Raw genomic sequence first — 25,339 nt, forward strand, 5'->3', positions numbered from 1 at the left:
TTTATTTCTCCTGTTTATTTCACCCACCCCAGCGTCCGACGCGGTGGCCCAGTCCCTCAGAGCGCGGAAGGGCACCGGTTTTTAAATGCAACCCCTTAAAAATAAATAAGCGCGGTCTCCGCAGTCAGGGGGCTAATGCCCAGTGGCAGTCGTGGTTTGCAGTCAATTCACCAGCAGCGAATGTTCCTCCGAGGCTTCCCTGGAGGAGGGTCGGTGTCAGCGGCGGCTGAGGGTTGCAGTTCTTTCCGACATGCTCCCCTTCCCCCAGCGCCACCCGACCGGGACTGGGTACTAGGGATTCGAACCTGCCGCAGCAGCACAGGAGGCTGCAGGCCGAGCCGCTCCCACGGCGGAACTTGCCGGAGGTGGGGCTGTCCTGGCACTGAGCGATGTAGGCCTGGAGCTCGCTCTGTTTTGTACCGGCACCGCCCGGGTGCTGTGGAGAGAGGAGGGTGGCCCAGCATCAAAGGGGCCCCTTGGCGTCTGCGCTGCCCTGCCCTCCAGCCCTCCCTCCCGGTGCCCTCACTTTTCATCCTCCACCAACCAGGCTCCCACTTCTGCTGCTTTGCACTTGATGTGCCCACCACTTTTTGCTCCTCACGGTTTGCTTCACAAGGAGGCATTCTCTTACCTTGAATGTGTGCACACCCCGCTTCTTAGTCACTTGGTGCCCTCTGCTGCAGCGCCAGTGCTTAAAAGTCATGCCTAACTCAATCTGGGTAATTTATAGCCACCTACTAAGTTTGCACACAGTGGGAGCAAGGTCTGGGCTTGTACATCCAAGGCTGATACACAGGCATCACATTTAAGTGCTGGGGCAAGACCCATGGGGACACCAAGGGCCAGAGTGACAGGAGTGTGTCTGTGGGGTGGCTGTACCCGGGCACGGGGTGGGGAATGTATACATCTGCGTCCCAGCCTGAGTGAAGTTCTGGCTTTCAGAGGAGCCTGTGTCCCTCTCCCCACCCCACAGAAGGGCAACCGTCTCTTCCCCAAGTCTTTCCTGGCCCCTAGGCCTTTCCTTTGGCTGCTCCTTCTCCCTGGGGCTCAGTCTCATCAATCCAGAACTTTCTGGGAGGATGGAAATTTGGATATTTATGCTGTCCAATCTGGTAGACACTAGCTTCACTGGCTTTGACCACTTGATATGTGGGTGGATAGTGTGAATGAGGAACTGGGTTTGGAATTGTATTTCATTAAAGTCAAAATTTAGTCACATGTGGCGAGAGACTAGTGTTGGACACACATTCTAGAAACCTTCCTGGCCTCACCGCACCACAAGTCTGAAGCAGTGGGTCCCTCTGTGACCTTCCATATTTGTTAATACCACTTACCTATTGGTCCCCTGTTCCTGCATCAGTATCAGCCGTCCTGCCCACGGGTCTTGGACAGACCACGTGTGCCTTGCTTCCTAGATGCTCAGTGCCCAGCACAGGGCTGGTCCCCAACAGGCCCTTGGACATGTCTGCCAAAAGAAACCTGTCTACCTGCCACCCCATATTCTTCTCTTGACCCCTTCTCTTCCTGACCCCCAAAGCCTGTAGAACAACCCAGACCAAACAGCCCCTGCCCGGCCCCACCCTCAGGATGGAGGGGCTTGGAGCAGGGTTTCCGGGATCACACTGTCCACTTAGTACCTGATGCTGGCCAAGTCATTCCAACTACGGTTTGCTTTCCCTATTTGCAAAAGCCAGGTGTGGGACCCCAACCTGGCTGGAGCCCCACCTTGAAAAAACCAAGGCTGCAACAGCTGTGACCAGCATGCTATCAGGCCTGCCCCCGCCCCCGGCGCTGAGCCACCCCTCCTGTGGCTTTGCAGCATCTCCCACATTCTCCCCCTGGGTCCTTCTCTCCTCACACTGCTGTGTTCCCCCAGACCCGGTCGTGGCCGGTTCAGAAGGGCCCGGAGCCTGAGTTTAGGGCTGTGTGTGTGTGTTGGGGTTGGTCAGGTGGGAGAGGCTGTACAGGCCAGCAGCTGACCTTGATGGTGTCGTAGGCGCCAGTGATGAGAGCGATGAAGAGGCTCAGCACCATGTAGATGAAGAGACTGATGAAGGAGTAGAGGTAGAGCTGGGAGAAGAGCCAGACGAGGCTGCTGCGGCCTTGCTGAGCCTGCATCGCGGCGAACGTCACAAACATGTCGTCCCCGTTGATGAGCGAGAATAGGCACTCTGACACCATGGACAGTGAGCGGAACTGCCGGCCAGGCAGCAGGGTGAGTGGGGTTATGGGGTCAGGGGGAGCCGAGGGCAGGGCTGGGGGCAGGGTGGGTCACCGCAAGTCAGCAGGGGCGGTGGACAGAACCATTGTCGACCTGCTGGTGAGGTACCAGGGGCAGAGGTGGGTCATACAGTGTCCCCCAGCCCATGCTAGACAGACCAGGGGTCAGAGGGTTTAGGAAGTGGTCCTGCAGGAGCCAGGGGTCCCTTGATGGGGTCATGAGCACCCCACACCCCCAGCCAGCTCCTACCTTCATATGGTAGGGCCCCAACACAATCCAGCCACAGAAGCAATAGCCCAGGTAGATGACAGCCACACAGCAGCAGAAGCGCATGACGCTGGGCAGGGCCACCCGCAGCGTGGCAATGAGGATCTGCAGCAGGCAGACGGGGGCCAAGATGAAGGTGGGAGGCCCCTGTACCACCTGTACCTGGGGCCACTACATGGCTGGACTCGGTTGGGTGGGTATGAAGGGGCGGACTCCCATGGCCTCCTGTCCAGGCGTGGTGACAGGAATGTCTGGGGTGGGCAGGTATAGGAAGGGGCTCGTGACAGGCCACTTATAGTGGCCGGTGATCGCCTTCTTGTGTATGAATGTATTCAGAGGGTAGGAACTGGGGAGCAGGGGCCTGGCCAGCACGTGGGAGGCTTACATTGTACTTATGGAAGAAGGTCAGGTAGCGGATGACGCCGACCCAGACAAGCAGCGTTGATGTGCCCAGGAGGATGCTGCAGACATCATAGCTTGCCAGGTTCTATGGGCGGGATCAGCGTCACCCCTCCTGGCCTGGCCCTTCCGGGGCACTGTGGCCCCAGACAGGCATCAGTGGGTCTGAGATCTGGAAGATGTCAGACTTCCCAACAGGGATTGGGCGGGACCCACCTTGGCTTCGATGCCTATCTTCATGATGGTGCCCGAGATGGTGAGCACGTCGCTGGTGACCAGCAGGATGTACCAGCCATTGACAAACTCCAGCCGGTCCCACAGGTTGATGACCCGTCCCCGCTGCCGCCACATGAACCTGACAAACTCCTGCAGGACACAGGCGGGGTGAGGACGCGTCTAGGCACAGGACACTCCCACCACCGCCCCTACCCCACTCCCAAAGGCCGGTCCTTGTCGCCGCAGAGCTGGGCGAGGCTGGCTCGGTGCGTGGGCAGTGCTGGGGGCGGCTCACATTCTGTAGCAGGAAGCCACGGAGCAGGGAGCGGGCACACAGCAGGAAGGAGAAGGAGCAGGTGAGGATCACGACCACATCAAACAGGAGCCGGAAGCTGTTGTCTCCTGTGGGGAGGGGGCTCCAGTAGGGCCAGGCCTAGGGGGCTACAGGGCTGGTTTGTGCTGGTCAGTGGGCTCATGGGTCACTCTGGGTGAGTTGGAAGCTTGGTCCCCACTGGTCTGGGGCTTGGGGATTCCTGGGTACGTTGGGACCCCTGGTTGGTACTTGTCTGGGGCTTGGGGGCTCACCATGCCCGAAGACACTGGGGTGCTTACACTCCTGGATGTGGGCCTGGGTCTCCAGGCTGATGGGGATACGCCCGCTGTGGGCCTTATTGTCAAATGTGATCTGCAGGGGTATGGCGGGACAGGAGGGATAGAGTGAACCTTGGCAGGCCTGGACTCCCAGACCTGCAGGAGGGGTGGTCTCTGGGGCCCCAGACTACCCCAGCAGTCCCATGGCAGGCCAAGGGTCCCTACCCCCCAACTTAGGAGCCTTGCGGGCCCCCACTGCAGTCACCCTGGACACCGTGGGCTCACCAGGACGCGGAAGGTATAGCAGTCTGGGATCTCATTGTTGATAAGGCTCTGGAGGTTGATGGTCTTTAGCTGGAAGTGGATGGTGACGTTGATCAGCCTGCAGTGAGGAGGCTTGGGTAAGGGGCTCTGCCAGGCCCTCCCGGCACCTGAGGGGCAGTGCGCCTGCCCCACTGACTTTGCAGCTGGCAGAGGAAGCGCTCCCATGACAGGTGTCAGCATGAGGTCTCCAGAGCCCCTGGCTGCAGGGAAGTGGTTGCCAGGGCCCAGGACACATGGTGTCTTGCCTCCCCAGCCCTCAGCCCAGCCCTGGAGCGGCCCCTCTATCAACTGGGCAGTACTTGTGGAATTTGAGCGTGAGGTTCTTGTAACTGGTGCTGCCATCCGAGAGAAAGAGGTCATCGCTGGGGGGCACGAGGGGTCTCTCAGGGGGGTCCACCCGGATGCAGTCTGAGGACAGGGAGTCAGGGAAGGGATGCTGGGGTTGAGGGGGACACAGTCTCCCCAGGGTCCCCGAAAGTTGCTTCCCTGCTCCGTTTCCCACTTTGTACATGAATATTTATTGCTCATTTCTTGCTGTCTCCTGCCGGGTAGGGCCTGGTCTTATTCCCTACAGACCACAGGGCCCCCAAATGTTTAGCGAGTTAATGATATGAAAATGTAAGGCTCAGCTCTTTCTTCATGCCAAGAATTCCACCAAGTACACTGCATACAGTGGATTATTAACTGACATCCCCCCATCCCAGATGAGCAGGCAGAACTAGGGGGTTAATCTCCCCAGTCTGAGCTCCCAACAGCTACACCCTGCCTGCATCACTCACCAGTGACGACCATTGGGTCAATGTCAAAAGTGTCATTGGCTGGGTCCACGTGGCCCCGGTGGTAGTACTGCTGGCAGAGGGCCAGAGCTGAGCCATTGGCCCAGGGGCCGCCCCCGCCCGGCACATAGGCATACTGGCCCAGCGACACATCGGGGAGCAGCAGGTACTGTGGGCAGAAAGGGGAGGGGTCCATCAGCCCTGCCTGCTTTCCCCTGCCCGCCTGCCCACATTCCCCTGGCCACCCGCACCTGGTCCACAGCGTAGAAGATGGCCTGGTACAGCTGTTCCCGCGTGTAGGCCGCAAAGGTGTCATCCGCCCCATCTGAGTAGCCCAGGAGGAAGAGGTGCCGGAAGGCGACAGTGTTCTCCTCCCTGAACGTCACTGCCAGCTGGTTGCTGAGCCCGAAAAGGATGAGCTGGTGGGAGGGACAGGGAAAGGTTGATGCTGCTGGGGTGGGGCCTCCCTTGGGGCAGAAGTGGAAGAGAGAGAGCGCCCACTTGCTGAGGACACACGCCCCATCCGCCCTGCCAACCACATGTTCCCCATGAGCCGCACGCAGGGGAGCTCACCTGCCTCACAAGAGCAGTGAATGTTTACTGAATGTGGACCAAGTGCCGGGTTCTGTGCTGAAGCCCAACCTACAGGTAAGTACTACTATGGGGCCCCTTTCCCGAGGGCAAATGATGAGTGTGCTAATGTGCCAGAGCCTTAGAACACACCAGCAGCAATGCTGGGCAGGGGCTGGGTCTGATGCATCTGGGGGTCCCCAGAGCCCAGCACAGGATCTGGCATGGGAACGGGGGGCAACTAATCTGTCTAAGCCACTGGGTTGGTTCTCTTTCAGTCTTCATGGCATCAGACTGTCTGCGTTCAAAGGCCAGCTCCTAACACTCGGTTGCCATGTGACTTTGGACAAGTCCCTCTCTAAGCCTCAGTTGCCTCATCTATCAAACAGGGGGCAATAGCAGGTGCTGGGACCTCAGAGGGTGTTTGTAAGGTTAGAGGGAGCTGCTCCCATACTGAGCTCAGGCAGCCTCCTGATTGCTGCCATTATCACTGTAATCATGTCACCAGGGAGTCAAGACAAGGCTCCAGCTACAAGATTCTCCTTCCAAGAGAACAGTGGCTGTAGGTGGCATCCTGCTGGTGTCTCACCTGCACGGTGACCACCAAGATCTTCACCACCTGCAGCATCAGCTTGAAGGGCTTGCGGCCCTTGGCCCGAAATTTGTCACACGGACTCATGAAGAAGTACTTGAGCCGGCGGCGGAGGTCTTCCTCTTCTGGAGGAGCCGGCGAAGCCTCCGCCTGGGTCCCATACCCAGGGCTGGGAGTCAGGAGGCGCTCGGTCTCTGTGAGAGCGGGAGAAGGCAGTGGAGACCAGGCCCAGGTAGGCCCACCTGCCAACAGGGGAGGCAGGTCCCATGTTCCAGCCAAGAAAGAACTCAGAATTTGATATTTAGGTTTATCATAGGGGCTGGTACATAGTAAGAATATCAAAACATCCCGTCATTATTCCTGTGGCTGATTTGTGGGGAGAGAATCAATTTCTTCCACTGGCTTCTCACAAGATACTCCTGGGCTCATCCCAACTCCAGCTTCCAGGCATGAGCATGGAGTTCAGCTACATTCCAGTTCTTCTTTTTGGACAGGCATCCCAAGAATGACCTTCCCACTCGTCATGGCCTGGCTGACCCAGGTGATGCTCTCACAAGCCCCAGGCGTGGAGATGGGGGACTGATGGTAACAGGACTACATTTGCTGAAGGCTCACTGGGTGCCAGTGGATGTCAGTACAGCACTGCCATGTGTTAGCTTATGAGCTAAGACGGCATCTTTATTAAGGGCGCTAGCTGTCTGGAAATAGAGCCCTAGGACCAAATCCCAGAACTGCCACTTCCCATCTGAGGGATCCTGGGCACCTTTGTAAGTCTCAGTCTTCTCATCTGAAAAGTGGAAATGAAGTCTATACCCTTGAGGCTGAAACCCTGACAGTACTCTGAGAATGAAGTGAGACAGAGAAGATAAAAGCCTCAGTTCAGCCCGAGTCTGAGTAAGTTTTGAGCAAATAGGGACTATTCTGAGCACTGATTATTCCCCTGAATCCTGACCAGTCGAAGAGGTAGGCACAAAGTTTCGGCAACCACTGGGGTCAAAGTTGCTCACAGCAGCCCAGAACCCTCCCTGACAGCCCCCACTACTCCCCACTGGAAGAATGCTGCTTCTTTTCAGGGCCTGGCTGGTCCCCTACCTGTCCCGGCTGCCAGGATGGCTGCAGGCACTGTCAGAGCCTGTCTTGCAGGGAGGGCCAGCTCCTGACCCATCCCTTTGGAGCCTGGATGCTGCTGTGGTTGTTTATGAGACAGCCAGGTGGGAAGCCGAAGGGGAGGCCGCTTCCCTAGCTGGGATCACAGTAAATACCCCTAGACCTACCAGGTGTCCCCAGCTAGCTCATGAAGGGAAAACCAACACAAGGGTCTTCCTCCAGGTTCCCCCCAAAGAGGTGAAGACCAAAGTGCTTGGAAAGGGGCCACCCACGATCTGAGTTCAGGAACGCTGAGCAACCCAGGCCTCCTGGATTGAGGAAGGAAGCCTGGGTATCTCACGTGCGGACTGGAGAGCTGGTGCCCGCTGTCTGAGTTTAGCAAAGCTTAGCAATCTGAACCTAGGCTCAGAATGGAAATCCTGGGATCCTCGCCGTTCTAGTGGGAGAAGCTGGCGCCCTCTCACTGCCTGAGTTTAGGAACTCCGAGCAGAGCCTGGGTCCAGAGGGCATTTGGCAGTCCCGCCACTCAGAGCTCGGGGAAGCTGTGCCCTCCCGCCGCCCAGGTTCTAGGAGCCGTCTGCTTTTATCTCCATCACCGCGTAGCTGACAAGTCACTTGCACGGGACTTTAGGAAAGGGAAAATGCGAGGCCCGCCGCCGCAGGTCGGAGAAGCCGGCCGGCGGTCTGCTCGCCGCCTGCGTTGGAGCCCCGCGCCCTCACCTGAACCGCACCGGCCCCCGGGGGCCGCCATGTCTGTGCGGGGAGGGCCGCACGCCGGCGGGCGAGGCGGGGCAGCAGGGGTCCGAGCGCCCGCGGCCGTCACTGCAGCGTCGCGCCCTCCCGGTCCAGCTTCAAACACTCCCGCATCAGCTGACAGAAGCCTCGGCCACGTGACGAGGGTGCCCCAGGAGCCGCAGGACAGGATCCGGGCCCGCCCCTTGCGCCACAACCCCAGCGGGAGCAGTACGCATGCGTGCCTCAAGTGCGGGCTTGCGGGCCCAAGGTGGTTGCGAGATCCTAGCGCCGACCGTCGGACACTGTGCTGGGGAATGGGAGTTCTCTGAGCGTTCCTGCGTAGGATTGGCTCGGTCCTGGTCCCTGTCGTGTACGCGTCCAGTGCCGGTTCTTGATTTCCATGTCCAGTGCTTGACCCCTTACCCTCCGCGGTGTCCGGCGATAACCCTGCATCCTATTATCTCAGGGATGACCCCCTCCATCCTCCCAGAAAGCTGGTGTTCACTCTCATTTCCTTCCTCTTCTGCCCCCCACATCTGAACTGTCAGCAAATCCTATTTCATTTCTTAATTATGTCCCAGATAGGACCACTTCTCCCAACTCGAATAGCCATCAGCCTAGAGTTCCCCAACATTCCTGGCCTGGACCACAGCAGCAACCTCCTCCCTGATCTTAGGCTCCATTCCTGACCCCCCCTCCATTCCACTCTCCTTTCAGCAGCGAGAAGCATCTTCAAAGAAAAATTCATATCCTCTGGCAGAACCTGTTGGTGGCTTCCCATTGCTCTGGGATGACAAGTAAACTTCCCACCTCAGTCTACCAGAGCCTTAGGGTCTGGCCCCACCTCCTCCTCTTGCACATCTCTGTGGCCTCAGGGCCTTTGCACACTCTTGCCCTGGAGCATAATAGTTAAGAATGCAGGCTCTGGAGGGCAGACAATTCAGGTTTAAATCTAGGTGCTACCAACCACCACTTCTGTCTTCCATAAGTCCCTTAAACCCCATGTGCTACACTTTCTTCTTTGCAAAATGGGAATACTCAGTCACAGCTATCTGCCCCATGGATTAATTGACAAAATGCAAGAGCATAGCACAAGGTTGGGCAAACAGTACTGATTATTAAATTACTGGTTATTGGGATTATAAAATCCCTCCTTGGGAAAGCCATCCTCAACTAAATAAGTCTTGCTATGCTTCTTCTAGAATGCACTATACCCTGGAACTATTTTTTAAATGTTTCTGATTTCGTTATCTGTGAGCTCCTTGAAGGCCAAGGCCGTACTTATCTTGCTCCCTGATGAGACCCCAGCAATCAACAGATTTGTGTTGAACGCATAAATGAGTCACCTCCTACGTTCAGTCGTATACCTATAATGTGAGCTTTAGGGAAAAGGGTAGGTTAGGGGAGCAGATGGGGTCAGGCCACCCTCATAATCTTATATCAGCATCCATTATTAGCCCACTAGACTATCAACGTGCCAGAGATTCCCCCATTTATGGAAAAGCCAGAGGGATGGGATCCTTCTTAGACCACCTGCAGGATGAATTTGTCTCTGACTAGTGTGAAACCTTGTGGGGAAGCTGGGAAGCCTGGGGGATGTGGTGGGCCTAAGCCGAGATACCGGGATTCCAGACGTATGGCTGGCTCAGGTCACACCCTCCCATCCCCTTAGGAAGGGGCCGACCGTGCATTAGGGGAAGAAAAACAGGCAAGCCGCAACACAGAACCAGAAGGCAGTGGATTTTACTAAACTGCACGACACACAACTTCCGCAGGCCCCTGTGGGTGCCAGCGTCCCCTTCAGCCATCAGGCCCCAGAAGTGCCCCTTGCTCCTGCCCCCACTCGGGACTTTCGCCAGTAGGGAGGGCCGGGCTGACAGTGTCATGGGTGGGAGAGCAGGGCTCAGGGAAGGACTCGGGGTTGGGAGCGGGGCTCGGCATGGGATCCGAGTAGGGGCTGGGATCAGATCTGTGGTCAGGGCTGGTGTCCTGACCAGGCTTAGGGTCAGAAGATTTGACAGGATCCGGGGTAGGAGTAGATCTGGAGCCAGAGGCGGGTTTGGGACTGGGATTGGGGTGGGAGCCCAGCAAAGGGTCAGGGCTAAGGCCAGAGCTGGGGCCAGGGCTGAGGCCCAGGCTAGAGCCAAGCACAGAGACAGCATCAGGACCCAGGAGGGAGACCTGCCCCGACCTCAACATGGAAGCAGGGCTGAGGCCCAGGCCGGTGGCAGCAGTGGCAGCGGCAGCGGCAGCAGCGGCGCCTTCGTGCACCCGCTTGTGCTTGGTGAGGCTGGAGGCCTGGCCAAAGGCCTTGCCACAGAGCTGGCAGCGGTAGGGGCGCTCTCCGGAGTGCACGTGCAGATGCTGCAGCAGCGCCGAGCTCTGCCCAAAAGCCTTGGAGCAGTGGGGGCAGGCGTAGGGCCGCTCACCGGTGTGGATGCGCAGATGGTGCTGCAGGTTGGAGCTCTGGCCAAAGGCCTTGCCGCAATGCGGACAGCGGTAGGGCCGCTCGGCTGTGTGCGTGCGCTGGTGCTGCAGCAGCGCCGAGCTCTGGCCGAAGGCCTTGCCGCACTGCGGGCAGGGGTAGGGCCGCTCGCCCGTGTGCGTGCGCAGGTGCTTGAGCAGCGCCGAGCCCTGCCCGAAGCCCTTGGCGCACACCGGGCACTTGTGCGGCCGCGGGCCTCCGTGCGTGCGCAGGTGCTGCGCCAGCAGAGAGCCGTGCCCGAAGGCCTTGCCGCACACGGGGCAGTGGTGCGGCTTCTCACCGCTGTGGCTGCTGCGGTGCTTGAGCAGCGTGGAGCGCCAGCCGAAGGCCTTCCCGCAGGCCGCGCACTGGTAGGGCCGCGCGCCCGTGTGGATGCCGCGATGCTGGGCCAGCGTGGCGCCGTGGCTGAACGACTTGCCGCAGTCGGGGCAGCGGTACGGCTTCTCGCCGCTGTGCGTGCGGCGGTGTTGGCTCAGCCCCGAGCTACGGCGGAAGGCTCGCCCGCAATCAGGGCAGGAGAAGGGCCGGGGCGGACTGGCGGGGGCAGGGAGCACTGCGGCGCTGGTGGCCAGGACCTCGGGGGTGGCGGTGAGGCCGGATGACAGGGGGTCCAGGTCTGGGGCAGTGGTGGGGCTGAGGGTTTCGCTGTTAGGGTCGAGGACCAAGGGGACAGGGCCAATGACATCTGGGTCGAGGTCGTAACTCGAAGACATGGGGTCGAGATCTTGGGGATCCGAGTCCCGGGTCCCGGAGACAGAGCTCGGAACCTCGGCATCCGGGTCCAGATCCTCTGAGACCGGCTCCAGATCTTCATAGCTGGGGTCCACGTCTTCAGAGACAGTGTTGAGGTCTTCCGGGTCAGGCTCGGGGTCTTCGGAAACTGGGTCCAGCTCTTCAGGGTTGGGGTCCAGTTCTTCTGGGTCAGAGTCAGGCTCTTCATAAGTGGGCCGCAGGCCTTTGTGGCCTGGGTTTCTGACCAGCACCGAGCGTCGCATCCCTGGTGTGGAAGTGCCAGCTGCTTCCAGGGCAGGATCTGCGAGGTAAGGACAGAGAGTGGATAGAGGGAGGGTCCGGGGACCGGTCTCTTTTGCAGTCTGGGGTGGGGAGGCCGAGGGAGCCGGGCTATGACCCAGAACTCACTCCCAGACACAAAGACGGATCCTTCTCCTGTCTCAGACTATAGGCAGACCTGTGACTTGCCCCAGCCAGAACAAGGAGAGGGTCCTGGTGGGACATGGAGCTGGGGAGGCACCCTCCCTTCTCAGCCCCACACCAGGATGGAAGTCATGGGCCCTGGCACTAGAGGTCTCCAGAGCCCAGCTCCACGGCTCTTCCCTTCCCTCCATCCTGGACTTTTCCTTTCCAGGGACGCTTGAGTCCTGTGGAGGAGAGGGAGTCCTGGGTTCCAAACCCCTTGCTCAGGCTCCTCTCATGTGGAAGAGGGTGCGTGTCAGAGTTCCCAGGCTTGCTCCTAACCACAGGGCCTGAACCCCCATCCTATAGTTGGGGTTGCGTATTTGGGGATTCCTGGTAGGAAGGGTGATCTGTAGTTCCCCTTCCAGACAGGGGGCATCCTGAGCTCTGAAGCCTCTATCTGGGGGATACGTTGGGGGGCCAACATCTGGCGCTTTTTGTGGGTCACTGGGGGAGGGCAGTGGCACCCCAGCTTACTTCCTGGGAAAGAGACAATCTGAATGCCTGACCTCAAGTTCCTGGGTGCACGTAACTGTCAAACACCTGTGTTTCCAAACACCTGTTCCTAAAACTAGAGACGGTGGTAAAAGAATCTGTGGGACCTGTGGCAGGGCAGGGAGACCCACAGACCCCATAGCCAGGAGGGCAGACACAGGTGTCCAGCAGTGTGCCTGCTTACCCACCTGGATAGAAGATCCTGAATTCTGACCCCCGCTGGGGGGTGGGGTGGGTAAAGTAATACCCAGGGCCCCTCTTGGGTTACTGGGGCTGGGGGCACGGTGGTTGTGGGGGCTCCTAGGAAGGGGGAGATTCCTGAGCAACTGATCCCATGGCTGGAGTATGGGAACGGGTGTCAGGACACTTTTGTCCCCTCTTGGAGGAAAGATCCTAAATTCCAGCCCCCATACCTGAAGGGAGGGAGGTGGGTGAAGAAACAATAGCTGGGACCCCTACTAGGGGGACAAAGGGAGCTCTGAGGTACCTGATGGGGAGGTGATGTCTTGGGCTACCTACCCCATGGTTGGGGTTTGGGGGCCTTTGGCTTTCCTTCTGGGGAGGGGACATCCTGAGCCACAACCCCATAGCTGGGAGCAGGTACGCAAAGGGACAGGGCAGAGTTCTTAGACCGCCTCCTCAGCTCAGATCCCACAGTTGGAGGGTGGAGGGAACAATGCCTGGGTACACCCTGGGTTTCTGGGGGGCAGGGTGACCCTTAGATTGCCTCCCGAGGCCCTCCCAGATTCCCATCTCTTAGCTGGAATGGGGGGAGAAATAACTGAGGTCCTCCCTAAGTTTCTGGGGGGCAGGTGGCCCCCTAGATCACCTCCTGGGGGAGGGGTTTTCCAGAACTCTGGACCCCAACACTGGAGAGTGAGGGGAACAGTAACTGGGGTCCTGGGGGCAGAGGGAACCCTGTATCGTCCTCTCCGGGGAGGTCCTCCTGAACTCCCGACCCCAGGCCGGAGGCAGGGGAGAACAATGCCGCGGTCCCCTCCAAGGTTCCTGGGGGAGGGGGTCTGGGTCGCCTCCAGGGGAGGGGTGCTGCCTGAGCCCCCGACCTCCGGCTAGGCGGCCCCCCCACCTCCCGAAGGAAAGAGCCCAGATCCTCCAGGCCCTTCCCCGGGGCCCCGGCGGTGGATCGGGCGCGCTAGGCCGGCGCGCCCCCTCCCCTCGCGCGGCGTCCCGGCACTGCAGGACCGGCGGGCGGGCGGGGGCAGCACAGAGGTCGCCCCGGGCCGCGCCCCGCGGCCGCCCCCGCCCGGCCCCCGCCCCGGTCCCCGCCCGCCCGGCCCGCTCGCGGCGACACTCACCCGGCGCCCCTCGCCCCTGCCCGGCCCGCCGCGCCCCCCGGGCCCGCAGGAAGACCCCCGCCCTCCAGCCCCGCCGGCGGCCCCCTCGGCCCAGCGGCCCCGCCAGGCGCTCCCGGGGAGCAGAGGGGCCGGGCGAGGGCCGCAGTGGGAGCTGCTGGGACTTGTAGTTCGCTCGCGCCCGCCGCGGCCGTCGCCATAGCTGCCCCCGCCCCCCGGGCCAGCCTTTGTCCCGGCCCGGCTGCCCCGGTCGCGCCTTTGTCTCTGCGGCCCGCGCCCGGCCTCGCTGTCCCCGCGTCTCAGTCAGCGCCGCTGCCCCTCTCTGCTCCTGCCTGCTCCTGTCCCTGTCGCCGTCTCTCGCTGCCCCGTCTCTCTCCCCATCTCTGTTCCTTCCTCTGTCAGTCCTTGTTTCTGTGTTTCTCTCCATTTCAATCTCTTTGCCTCTGTTCCTGCCACTTTTTATGCTTCTGCCCCTCTGTCTACCCACCCCCCCGCCCTGCCCGCCCCTCTCTCTCTGTCTCAGCCTCCTGCCATGTCTCTGACTCTTTGTTCAGAAAACACCATTCTCAAGGCACCTATGTGAAGTCAAGGCTCTGAGAAGCCCTGCAGTTTATACATTTATTCATCTTGGCTTAATCCAGCGTTTCCTCTTAAGATCTCCCCAAGGAAGAGTGTTGGGGACACTGTCCCTGAGTATTCCTGGCTGGTGGGTCACTCACTGCTGTCACTGGTAGACCCCCTGTGCCTGCCGCTCACTAGTATGGTGATCTCTGCAGAAGCCTGGGTCAAGTCTGGGAAGGACGCAGGGCAGACGTTACCTGGAGACACAGATCCCCACAAAGAGAGAGTGCAAAACTGCCCTGGCAAGCTGGCAGCTGGGCCCTGATGTTCTTCACTGAACATACACAACGGTCACAGAATATAAACAAGGATCACACAAGGCCGCACTGTGACCATGTCTGAACCAAGCCAGAGACAAGGACGCTTGGCAACCACAAAAATGGATACACATCCCTCTCTCCTGCCTAATGCACATGAGTGCACAAGTAACTGCCACTTCTTACCAGTGACAGCCTCAGTTCCATCCTCTTTCTGAGATAAAAATCACCAAAATCCCCGGTCGCCGATCTGTTCTCTGCTTCCTGACAGCACCCACCTAGGATTGCTTCTACTCTCTTCAACACTCATTAAAACTACCCAGCACATGCCTGAATCCTGTGAGATACCCTCCTGACTCCCAACTCCCTCTTAAAAAGGTGCCCCTTGGTTCCGTGGTATGTGGTCCTCTGTCCCACAGCAAGCTAACAACTTCCTTGACTACAGGTATGCTTCTGATGGTCTTTGGCTGGTGAATTTCAACACCACCTTACCCTTGAATACAGCCTCAAGAGAATCAGGCCTCCAGGAGTCTTCTGATCTTAACCTTCTAGATCTGTGCTGAATATATGGCCTGAGACCAGCTTTCCACCTCTCTGGAAAAGTCCACAGCAGATCTGAGACATTTGAGACTGCGGTTGGATTATGTCACTGGTTCCTCATGCAGCCACCTCAGGATGATCCCATTACAACTGATTCTTGTAATGACAGCTGTTGTTTCTACCTGCTAAGAATCTCTATTAACACCTTCTTGCTTTCTCTTTGTGGATTCCCCCTTCCACTACTCCAGTTGGACCTGTGCCTGACACAACACCCCCAGTACCACGCACTCTAAATTTACTGGTCAGAGAACGCCATCCCCTGGCCACAGTGATTAGGTCTGGGATGAGAACATGATGTTGGAAAGTCTCATTCTTCCTCTGGGGTCATGAGCTCTATATAGGGCCTCATTCTACCTGCATTCACCTTCCCCAGTGATCTGGAAGAATAATTTGCATACAGTATACCAGTATATACAAGAGAGAGTCAGAGCGACAGCTCGGACAGTATTGGCTGAGCACCTGGATAGAGCCATACCTGAAACTAGGGCCCTCATTCTATCCAATACCATAAGCCAACAAATTGCCTGGGTATTTCAGCTAGTTTTAGTGGGCTTCTGTCCCTGAATCCACAATGATCTTGACTAATTAGAAACTGGTACCTGGAAAACTAGTATTCTTTCCCTGGAAAGGGAAGAGTATTGAGAGAAGTAACTTAAAATGTGGAATTGGCTTAGCAAAGGTGAGGTGGAAGGCCAGGACCACCACATATGAACAATCGCCATAAATTTTTTTTTAAATTAAAGTGTCATTAATACACAATCTCACGCTGGGTTTAAATGTACATCACAGTGGTTCAACAGTCCCCATGGCCAACTTATATTGTGACTGCGAATTATTATGCCCCTTTATCCCCCTCCCCCTCCCCCTTCACCCTTCCCAACCCCTCCCCCTTGGTAACCAGTAGTCACTTCTCAGTGCCTATGAGTCTATTGCTGTTTTGTTCCTTCTGTCTTGCTTTGTTTTAATATCCCACAAATAAGTTAATTCATATGATATTTGTCTTTCTCCCCTGGCTTATTTCACTGAGCATAATATCCTGTAGATCCATCCATGTTGTTGCAAATGGTAGGATTTCTTTTATTTTTATGGTTGAATAATATTCCATTGTGTATACATACCACCTCTTCTTTATCCATTCATCTACTGATGGACACTTAGGTTACTTCCATTTCTTGGCTGTTGCAAATAGTGCAGTGACAAATGTAGGGGTGCATATATCTTTTTGAGTCAGGGATTTTGTTTTCTCCAGGTAAATTCCTAGGAGTGGAATTACTGGCTCAAATGGTATTTCTATTTTGGATTTTTGAGGAACCTCCTTACTGCTTTCCAGAGAGGTTGCACCAATTTACATTCCCACCAACAGTGTAGGAGGGTTTGTTCTTCTTTCTCCGCATCCTCACCAGCATTTGTTATTTCTTACCTTTTGGGTAATGGTCATTTTAACAGGAACATTCACCATAAATGAATAGGGCTCCCTATTTGTACAGTGTACAACCTGCCTGGATTTATATGACAGCCCTGTCTTTGGAAGAACCCTCCCCGGGAAATGAGAAATCTGTATGCTTATTTTATCTTGGGACTCTAACCATGTGTCTCCTGAGACTGTGGTTTGAGGGGCTCTGGAGGAAAGTGTCAGGATGTTGATATACATGGGCATTATCATGAAGTCTTCAGTAAGGTCTTGCCAGGCAGACACACGCTCCCTCTCTCTGTGCTCCTCCTCAAAGCAGAGACTTGCATTTTGTGAGACTGCCCCACCAGAACTGTCCGTCCCAAGCTAAAAGAGGAAGTTAAGAAGTAAATTAAACCATTCCTAGAAGGTAAGATTGGGATTATCAGAGCTCTAGGACCGCTTGATGCCCAGGCTACTCTCAAACACTGAACGTTCCCTATCCACAAAGGTACAATTACCCTCTTTGGGAAGAGTCTATTACTGAGTCTTTCCACCCTCCGGATAGTAACCTGGGGCAAGATAGATGCTAACTAAGCCCTAGGACAGGCACCGGTCTGTTGCTAGGGGACGGAGTCTAACAAAGTTGGGCTCCAGAGTCAAAGATCCTGGGGAGCTTGGTGTAACCACACCACTCGGGGGTGGGCTAAACTGGGCCATCCAATCACAGCATTGCATCCCTCTGGGCACAGTGATTGGTTCATGCCTCAAAGTGTCCAATCAGAGGCTTCCTCAAATTTCAAATTGAGTTGTTGGGGGCAAGACCTCCCCATTTCCGTTGGGGCTATTTGATCATAAGGATTTGGGCTCTCAGCGTCCTTTTTTTTTTTGCCACCGCTTGGAGGCACACCGGACTGACAAACGGTGAGGGAGAGAGAACCAGCAGGGCTGATGTTAGACCTAATTCCCACTTTCTTGTTTCTAAGTCAATAAAATTCCTTTCTGCTTAGCTAGAGAGAGCTGGGTTTCTGTCACTTGCAAAAAATTACCTAAGACGTTAAAAAAATTTAGGCACTATTCATTGTGCTGCAGCCAAGGGCTAGGACCTGTAGTAAGAATGGTACATGAACAGTTTATTTCATCCTTGTAACCACTCTAGGAATGAAAAACTATTGCCATCCCCACTTTACAGATGAGGAAAGTGAGACCCAGAGCATGACATCACTTGCCCAGGAACAGACAGACAGTAAGTGACCGTCTGAATTCTGACACTTAACACTGACAAGATGTATTCCCTTACAAATTATTCTGTTTTCCCACATTCAGTTCTATTTTTTTTATTTCCGCTTTCTGCTTATGCTAGATAAAGCTTTTTTAAAAAAATTAACCTTATTTCATAAGCCTTTTTAGTTTCTATAGTTCACATGAAGTGCCTTTTTTGGGGGATGGGTGGGACATAGGAGGGATAGACATAACTCCACAAAATACATCCAGAATCATGATGATGTAGGGTCTTTCTGCATTAAAAACGTTTCCAGTAAAGTTTATGTTATTTCTGGGCAAGCCATCCCAGGGCTGCTCAGTTCCATTTTTAGAAAATGCTTCAAGTGGTGATAAAATCTGCTTCCTTGTAACTCCTACCCGTTTTTTCTCATCTGGTGTCTGAGTGGTTTTTAAACCATTCCTAGAACAAGGCAGGAGCACAGATAATCCTGCAACTGGAGCTATATGGAATTCAGCACCAAAGTAAGTTTTTTGAGCTTCCTGGCAGGCAAGGCAAAAAGGAAAATGCTTTTTGTTTGAGTAGTTTGGTCAACAAGCAGAGCAGCTTCATCAGGAGAGCCTGATTTTATCCTGGGAACTATTGTAGGGTGGGTTTATTGCAATGGTTCTCAACCAGTGCCCCCAAGGGACATTTGGCAATGTCTGGAGATGTTTTTAGCTGTCACAACTGGGTGGGAAAGAGGAAGTGTGTTACTGGCATATAGTGGGTAGAAGTCAGGGATGATGGCAGACATCCTGCAATACACAAGACAGTCTCTGACAGCAAAAAATTATCCTATCCAAAACGTCAGTAGTGCTGAGATTGAGAAATGCTAGTTTATCAGCAGGTAATTCAGAAGAGTGTTATGGGAATCTCTCATGGAAGCCAGCAGAAGAGGTGTTCTGCAGCTAGCAGACCCCTATGGTTAACATGGATCCATGAGTGCAGCCAAAAGGCCATCTTGTCCTTTAGGACCCAACACTGGACTCCTGTCTTTCCTGTGGAAATGGCACCCTGGCCTCACAGGAGGGGCTCCTGGCCACCCTTGAGGTTGGCTCTTAGTGGCCTACTGGATTGGGGCCCTTGGTCTATGAAGGTCTGACTACAGGCCAGGGAGCTGTGTTCATTCCCTAAAACTGGATTCTCAACAGCCTACAGAGGCAGGGCCCGGGCATGGCCACCAAGACCTGTCTATCCCAGACAGTGCCAGCTTCTTGGTGCTAATCTCACTAGACCTCAGACCTCCAAGCTGGCGGTGCTGTCCAGGGTACTGGTCCTTGCCATGTTTGCTAAGCCCTGTCACCCACGGGCCTCAAGGCCCCACCCCATCCTCTTCCTTTCCACTCTTTTTCATTTTGTCCCTGGCTGGATACCTACCCCCTTTGATTCAGTCATATCCTGACGGTTTTTGTTGATTTGGCCCTGGACCCAGCTCTGATCTGGGGAGGCCAGCTGCCCAGCCAACCAGCACACCACTCAGCTTCCAGCCTCTGCCCACAGTGGAGGAAACCGCTGGCCATTCTCAGCTTGTCCACCTCTCCATGGCCTCTCCACGCCCCACCCAGTCTCTCAATGATTGTAAGCTCCTTCCCACACCTACCTCATCTTCCGTTCTTCCCCTTCATCCTCGAGGGATGCTCTCTCCCTCCTCGACCCCCCAGCCACATACAGACAAGTGGGAACAATTCTCATTTTACAGATGAACAAACGGAGGATCGGAAGGATTCAGTGACTTGCTCAAGACTACCATCCGGGGGGAGTCAGGATTTGGACTGTCCATTCGGCCCAGGAACCTGTCTGTGCTCTCAACCCCTCACCACACTGTCTCTGCTCAATGCTGACAGCAAGTCATTGTCCTTGAACCCGAACAGCTTACACTGAGTCCCACCACCCAGCCTTGGCAATAGCTGGGATGGCCTTCCTGCCCAGAGTGGGGCGACCCCCAGGCTCCACACAAGTGTCTGTTCAGGGTCTTCCTGATGGAGTCATTCTTTCCTGTCCAGTCCCTACCTCTCCGAGCATCCTCCATGATTGATCAATGGAGAGGGGTGGGATTTGCCAAAGCAGTGTTTATTGCTGCCTAGGGCACAAGTAGATAGGGGCCTGGGGGGCCTGAGGGCCTACCTGCCCAGCCCCCCAGCCACACTGGTGGGTGGAGCCCAGAGGCACGTGGCTCTCCTGGAAGTTGCCCCGTCTCAGCACTGCCGGGCCTTGATACTTGACAGTAAAGTCGTCTTTGTGCTGGGTTGAGAAGAAGCGCCGTGTACACAGTGGGAGTTCGATGTGGCTATACTTGCATTGTGGAGTCAGGGTGGTAACAGCTTGGCAGGACCGCCTGGAGGGCGGCTGACCCGCTGGGCCACCCCGTGGTCCCCACACCATGCAACCTGGGAGATCACCCTGGTGATTGGGCCTGGTTTGGGCTGATCACAGGTGCTGGATGAGAAGCCAGACGAAAACCGGGGGTGGGAGGCCCTGGAATGACCCCAGGGGTGGAGTGATCCTAGGCAACCCTGAGCTAAGCCTCAGCTTGGGGTATAACCATGGCAGGTGATACGAAGATGCCCCTGTGCTGATCCTGACGTGACTGTGGGGGTGAGCTCGGGATGACATTAAGATGGGCGGGAGCCTGGGGTAACCTTAGAGGGACCCTGAGCGGACTCGACGCTCATTTGGAGCCTGAGGTCACTGCAAAAACATCTTGAGATTACGCCACACTGATTTGGGGGGACACCTGGTCAGGGAGGCACCCCCTCCCCGTCCCTCACCGGCTGTAGCATTTCGTCCGTCACGGAGGCCGGAGCTGTTCTATGCGGCTTCAGCATCTTTTGGTTCGTGGTAAAAAAATCTTGTTCTGGAGATTTGGTTGGCGGTAGTTGAGCTGAGGGGCTGAGTGGGGAGATGCGGGGCCCAAGGGACAGGGTCGTGCGAGACTAGAGAGGGGGTACGGGGTTCAGAGCCAACGCTGGAGTTGGCGTTCAGGACGGATTTGGAGCCAGGGCGCGTCGGGGGAGGGGCAGGTAGGGTAGGCTAGTTGGCCGAGGGCGGGGAGAGTCCGACAGAGGAGGCGGGGTTAGCGTCAGCGCAAGGAGGTGTGGATGGGCGGGGCTATGGTCCTGCAGGGGGCGGTGCCATGGCGGTGGTGGGGGATGGTGAGTCAGACCACGAGGGGGCGGGGTTGGGATCTTGGTCCAAGGGGTGGGATCTAGTTCTTCCCGAGGTGGAGCCGAGTCGAGCAATGGGCGGGGCGGGACTGGCCTGGAGGCGGAGCCAGCGCTGTTGCGGAGGTGGGGCTTTCGGGGGCGGGGCTTCCGGGGGGCGGGGCGGGGCGGGGCGGCTCGGGGCCGAGCTCACCACCGGTACCCTGGGGCAGGTTGCTCTGCAACAAGTAGAGATTGGACGCTTTCTGTGGTTGCTGCGGCCCAGGGGGGCAATAGTCCGTGCCCATGGTGGTCTGGAAGAACTGTCCGAGCAGCGATGAGTTCCCTAGGTCCACGTGACTCTGCAATTTCTCATGAGCCACGTGACGGCTGGATGGCTTGGTCGCGGGCATCGGCTGTAGGACCACATGGCATCTGGGAAGCTCCCGTGTTAGGGATGTCCCAGGACACTGTTGGAGGTAAGAGGTGAGAACTGTGTGACCTCGGAAGCTCCCACCCTCTCTGGGCCCCATGTACTGGCGCTGGGAGTTGGTATTGTTACTTAATTTTACAGACAGAGCCACTGAGACTCGGAGTGGTGAAGCGACTTACCCTAGATCATGCAAATAGATCCAGGAGATCTCCGCACACATGTCAAGTTCACGCTTACCTCAGGGGCCTTTGCATTTGCTATTTTCTCTGCCTGGGAAGCCCTTTTCCCTGATGAGCCCTGCCGCCTTCTCCCCCTTCCCACTGACCTGGCCATGGAAGAAGTACGAGGAGGTGGTGAGGCTGCCGGGGCCGGGGCACCAATTTCCTTCCAGGATGTGCGACTTCGGGGTGCGGTCGTGGTGAAGAACAAAGCGATCTGCCAGAGGCAGAGTAGATGCTGGGCAGATCGGGAAGGCTGCCCTGGGCTCCAGGGGTGGGGGCAGGCGCCGGGCTCTCACCTGGCTCCCGGGCATAGAAGTGTTCGGCCTTGGTGGTCCTGTCACGGAAGAGGCCATCTTCAGGAGGTATATTTACATAGTGGATGTGGGCTGAGGCCTGAGCCTTGTCATACCTGCAGATAAAGGGGGGACCATCTGATCTAGGCCCTTGGAAATCCTAGGAACAGGGAGAGAGGCATCCTTCCCAATGGGAAAGCCATGGGGAGCTAATGTAGGGGCTTGTCTGCAGGTGATGGAGACCTCAAAAGCACAGTAATGGCCCTAGAACCTTAGGTGGCACAACCCACAGGTCTCTGAAAGCCCTTTGCAGTGTCTTGTTGGGAGGCACTGTCGTTTTGTACCTGTCTGGGGGCAGGCCCTGGGGCTTGTAGGCTTGCTTCTGCTCAGAATAGACCGGCTCATAGCCAGTCTTGAAGTCTCCCAGTTTCACACTGGAGGAGGCCTATGGATAGACAGGGGTAGGAAGGCCAAGAACACCCAGCCCCATTGCAGCCCTCTCCAGTCTGCACCAGCCCTGCCTTGACTTACCCTCTTACACATCGAGGCAGGTGGGCTTGGCAGGGCCTGGAACTGTCTCTGGCAGGAGGTCCCTTGGTCCTCTCTCCTGTGGTCCCACCTGAGGGGGTTGGGGCCCCCTGAAGAAGGGCAAGAAAAGACAGAGAATGAGATTGTCGCCTCAGGCCCAGGGGGTCCAATTCCTTGTCTTCGCAGGGGGTGATCCTGACTAGCCTAGCCTGAGGGCTGTTAGGAAAACACACAAAATAATTAAATAATGATAACCAGAATAACTACCAAGTATTGAGCCAGGCATCCAGGTTAAGTGTTTTGCCCTGCATTTGGGGGACTGGCTTATTCCCCCACTTTACAGCCTTCTGGAGCCTCAGAGAGGTCAGATGACTTGCCAGAGATCACAGAAATTCAGAACTGGAACGTCACCAAATCCAGGTCTGACAATCCCTGAGCCCAGCTTGGAGGCACTCTGACTAGTGGTGTCCCCAGAAGGGTTCCTGGAGTCACAGAATTAGAAAATCACATGGAGGACTACTATGCTTTGTTGAGCGCTCCCTAAATGCCCAGAGCGTCTCACTACTTCCAACTACCAACAACATAAAAATAAAATGACAATTTGAAACAATAAAAATCACAAAACTACTGGGTTCTTTCAGCTTCACCAGCTGTTATGAAGTGCGCCCTGTCACTGCACCCATTTTGCAGGTGAAGAAACTGAAGCTTGGAAAGGTTGACTTGCTCAGAGTCACACCACTGCCAAAGTGGCCAAGCTAGGGTGTAGGTGGGGGGACTTAGGTGTGTCTGACCCCCAAGACCAGCATTGGTGGCTTCTGCCCTCAGCACAGTTCCCAGAAATGATTCAGGAGGTAGGCCGTTCTGTGGATGCATGTACAGGCTCAAGTGGCCTCTAGGGTTTCTCAACCTGGGCACTACTGACATGGTGGGCTGGATAATTCCTGGCAGTGGGGAGCAGTCCTGTGCATGCTGTGATGTCTAGGAGCATCCCTGGCTTTCATCCACTCGCCCCCGGGAGCACCCCCTCCCTGGGTGGCGACAACCAAAACGATCTGCAGACATTGCCAAATGTCCCCTGTGGTCGCTGGAACCCCGAGTGGTGGAGCAGACCCCCGGGGCGGCCGGGGCGCGCTCACCAAGGTGGCAGCAGTGCGCGCGGGGCCGAGGGCCCACGTCACGGGGCGGGAAGAGCGCCTGGAAGGTGGTGTGCGGGATGAACAACTTGGCAGGGTCTCCGGGCGGCACCGAGTCGCGGTCGGAGATGAGGCGCGCTCCCCGGATCAGCTCGCGGGTGCTCGCCGGCTGCTCGGGCCCGCCGAAGTCGGCGCGCGCGGTGGAGACACCAGGTCGCGCGCGCTCGTCGGCTCCCAAGGGCACGTTGCTGGCCAGCTTGGCGAGCGTGGGCCCCTGCGTGCTCTCCCGTTTGGCGGACCCGGGGGCCGCCGGCGGCGGCGGCGGCAGGAACGCGCGGTGGGTCTCGGACACGAGGCCACCGGCCTCCCAGCGCGCGTCCCGCGGGAAGAGGCACGCGCGCGGCGGCGGCGCACACAGCCCCGCGCGGGGGCAGCCCGCGTAGCCCGGGAAGTCTCGGTGCGTGGTGGACTGCATGGCGCCCACGTGCAGCCGCGGGTCGGGCCCCAGCGCGAAGTGCGAGGCCTTGAGGAAGTCCAGGCGTGAGAGCGGGCACGGCAGGAGGGCCATCGTGGTCTTCGTGGGACATGGCGTCACCTGTGAGGGGTCAGAGATACGGGACTGAGCACACTGCAGACTTCCTGTGGGCTCCGGGCCGAGGGCATTCTAAGGAGCAGGCGCAGCCCCTGTGCCTGCACCCAGGGAAAGGAGAGATGTTAATACCATTCATTTGGCACTTACTGAGTGCCAGGCACTGTTCTAGGCAGACGTCAGTTAACAAAACAGCACAAGAGCCCTGCCCTTGTGGAGCTGACAGTGGGGCAGGGAGGCGACAGGCAATCATGAATAAATACAATAACCCAACTTGCAGACTACGAAGGTGCTGAGGGCTGTGGGTAAAGTGTCATACAGGGCGGAGGGTTGGTGTGAGGGTGGGAGGGTTGCAGTTTTAAATAGGGTGGTCAGGGAAGTAGTCACTGAGACCACGGGTGAGCAAAGAGCTGAGAAGGTGGGAAGGGGCATTTGGGAGCATTCCAGGCAAAAGGAACAGCAGGTGCAAAGGCCCTGAGGCCGGTGCAGAGTGAGTATTGGGGAGAGTACAGAATTAACCACTGCAACGTTCTCCAGTTTGTGTGATACACTTAGTCATCAAGGTCATGGCTGTCCTATCTGCATCTGGGAACCCGCTTTGTCTCTGCCCAACCCTGGCCACTGTCCTATTTCTGCCACACACCTTCTCACTGGTCTTTCTGCCCTCTGCAATTGTCCTGGGCTCTGACTATTCTTCTGGACACTCTGCCCTCACCCCTCCAAGGTCTCTGAGGTTCACACACCTCACACTCCATTCTCTGATCTTCAGTTCCAGGCTCCCAGCACCCCATTTAGCTGATTGGGACTTTCTTACCTTTGGTCAGAGCAGAGGTGTCTCCGTCACCCTCCTCCCTGGGCACCCAGACAGTAGCCTCTTTGGAGCCACCAGTGATCCTGGCTGGGGCTTGCCTCCTTCAGGAAGCCCTCCCAGATCACTGCAGCCCACAACTACTGGCTCATGTCAACTTTTTTAGAAAACACACATCGAGGGTTTTAATGAAACCACAGTTTTTCAGGGTCTAAGTTTACCTTTATGATTTTTTTTGCCACTTAAAATGGCTGAGAGTTGAGAAGACATCAAACAGCTTATGAGAGAATCTGAGAACTGAAATTACTAGCTGAGTTCCCTTGGAATAAGCAAGTAGGCTCCTCTGAGCTTCAGTTCCCATAAAACAGATGAATGAGGACCACGTATTTACCTCAAAGGCTGGCATGAGGCTAATTCATTTTAGAGAAGGCACTTGGCAACCAGCCTGACCCTTGAGAGTCCCTCTGTCCCGTCTCCTAGAGGACGCTCACGTGTTCCTTCCAAGGCTACGTCTGAGTGTGGACCAGACCCGTCCATTGCGACCCAAAGGAATTCCCCAGGTAACTCTGTCACAATGGTCCCCTAGCAACTCTCGGGGCAGCCGGGAGCGACATCAGGAGCCAGGCTGGAGGGTCCTGCCTTCCGAGAGCTCCAGGGAGCTTGGCAAGTGACTTGACTTCTCGCAGTCTGACTTTGTCATCTGGAAAATGGGGCTGAGGATGGTTCTCACGTCAGGACATGAGCAATAATGAGGGTGTGATGCACTAGGCTGCTGGT

The 25,339-nt window shown here is 56.6% G+C and overlaps 3 protein-coding genes across 5 annotated transcripts; all 3 read right to left on the bottom strand.

Moving 5' to 3' along the window:
- MCOLN1 (mucolipin TRP cation channel 1) lies at nucleotides 1-8,099 on the bottom strand. The gene is made up of 14 exons (XM_036879339.2): nucleotides 7,784-8,099; nucleotides 5,954-6,150; nucleotides 5,046-5,213; nucleotides 4,798-4,963; nucleotides 4,318-4,426; nucleotides 3,980-4,076; nucleotides 3,689-3,788; nucleotides 3,399-3,505; nucleotides 3,104-3,253; nucleotides 2,874-2,975; nucleotides 2,471-2,593; nucleotides 1,981-2,196; nucleotides 306-436; nucleotides 1-199 (listed from the first exon to the last, which is right to left on the bottom strand). Exons 1-14 carry the CDS (start codon nucleotides 7,812-7,814, stop codon nucleotides 163-165), a joined length of 1,734 nt encoding a protein of 577 aa, XP_036735234.1. The 5' UTR covers nucleotides 7,815-8,099; the 3' UTR covers nucleotides 1-162.
- Nucleotides 8,100-9,525: 1,426 nt separating this feature from the next.
- On the bottom strand, nucleotides 9,526-14,203 carry ZNF358 (zinc finger protein 358). 3 transcript variants are annotated; one of them, XM_036879336.2, is made up of 2 exons: nucleotides 14,104-14,203; nucleotides 9,526-11,316 (listed from the first exon to the last, which is right to left on the bottom strand). In XM_036879336.2, the coding sequence occupies exons 1-2, from the start codon at nucleotides 14,186-14,188 to the stop codon at nucleotides 9,599-9,601; spliced, it is 1,803 nt and encodes a 600-aa protein (XP_036735231.1). In that variant the 5' UTR covers nucleotides 14,189-14,203; the 3' UTR covers nucleotides 9,526-9,598. The 3 variants fall into 3 exon arrangements, with proteins under 3 accessions (XP_036735231.1, XP_036735230.2, XP_036735232.1); XM_036879335.2 differs by lacking the exon at nucleotides 14,104-14,203 and adding an exon at nucleotides 13,289-13,727; XM_036879337.2 differs by lacking the exon at nucleotides 14,104-14,203 and adding an exon at nucleotides 11,557-11,702.
- A 5,284-nt stretch (nucleotides 14,204-19,487) lies between these two features.
- Nucleotides 19,488-24,399, bottom strand: SAXO5 (stabilizer of axonemal microtubules 5). Its single transcript, XM_036879355.2, has 8 exons — nucleotides 23,169-24,399; nucleotides 22,036-22,142; nucleotides 21,849-21,949; nucleotides 21,508-21,620; nucleotides 21,316-21,425; nucleotides 20,772-20,973; nucleotides 20,190-20,271; nucleotides 19,488-19,719 (listed from the first exon to the last, which is right to left on the bottom strand). The coding sequence occupies exons 1-8, from the start codon at nucleotides 23,731-23,733 to the stop codon at nucleotides 19,488-19,490; spliced, it is 1,512 nt and encodes a 503-aa protein (XP_036735250.2). The 5' UTR covers nucleotides 23,734-24,399.
- Between the last annotated feature and the right edge of the window lie 940 nt (nucleotides 24,400-25,339).

Source organism: Manis pentadactyla, chromosome 12, assembly GCF_030020395.1.
Source record: "Manis pentadactyla isolate mManPen7 chromosome 12, mManPen7.hap1, whole genome shotgun sequence".
Taxonomy (NCBI): domain Eukaryota; kingdom Metazoa; phylum Chordata; class Mammalia; order Pholidota; family Manidae; genus Manis; species Manis pentadactyla.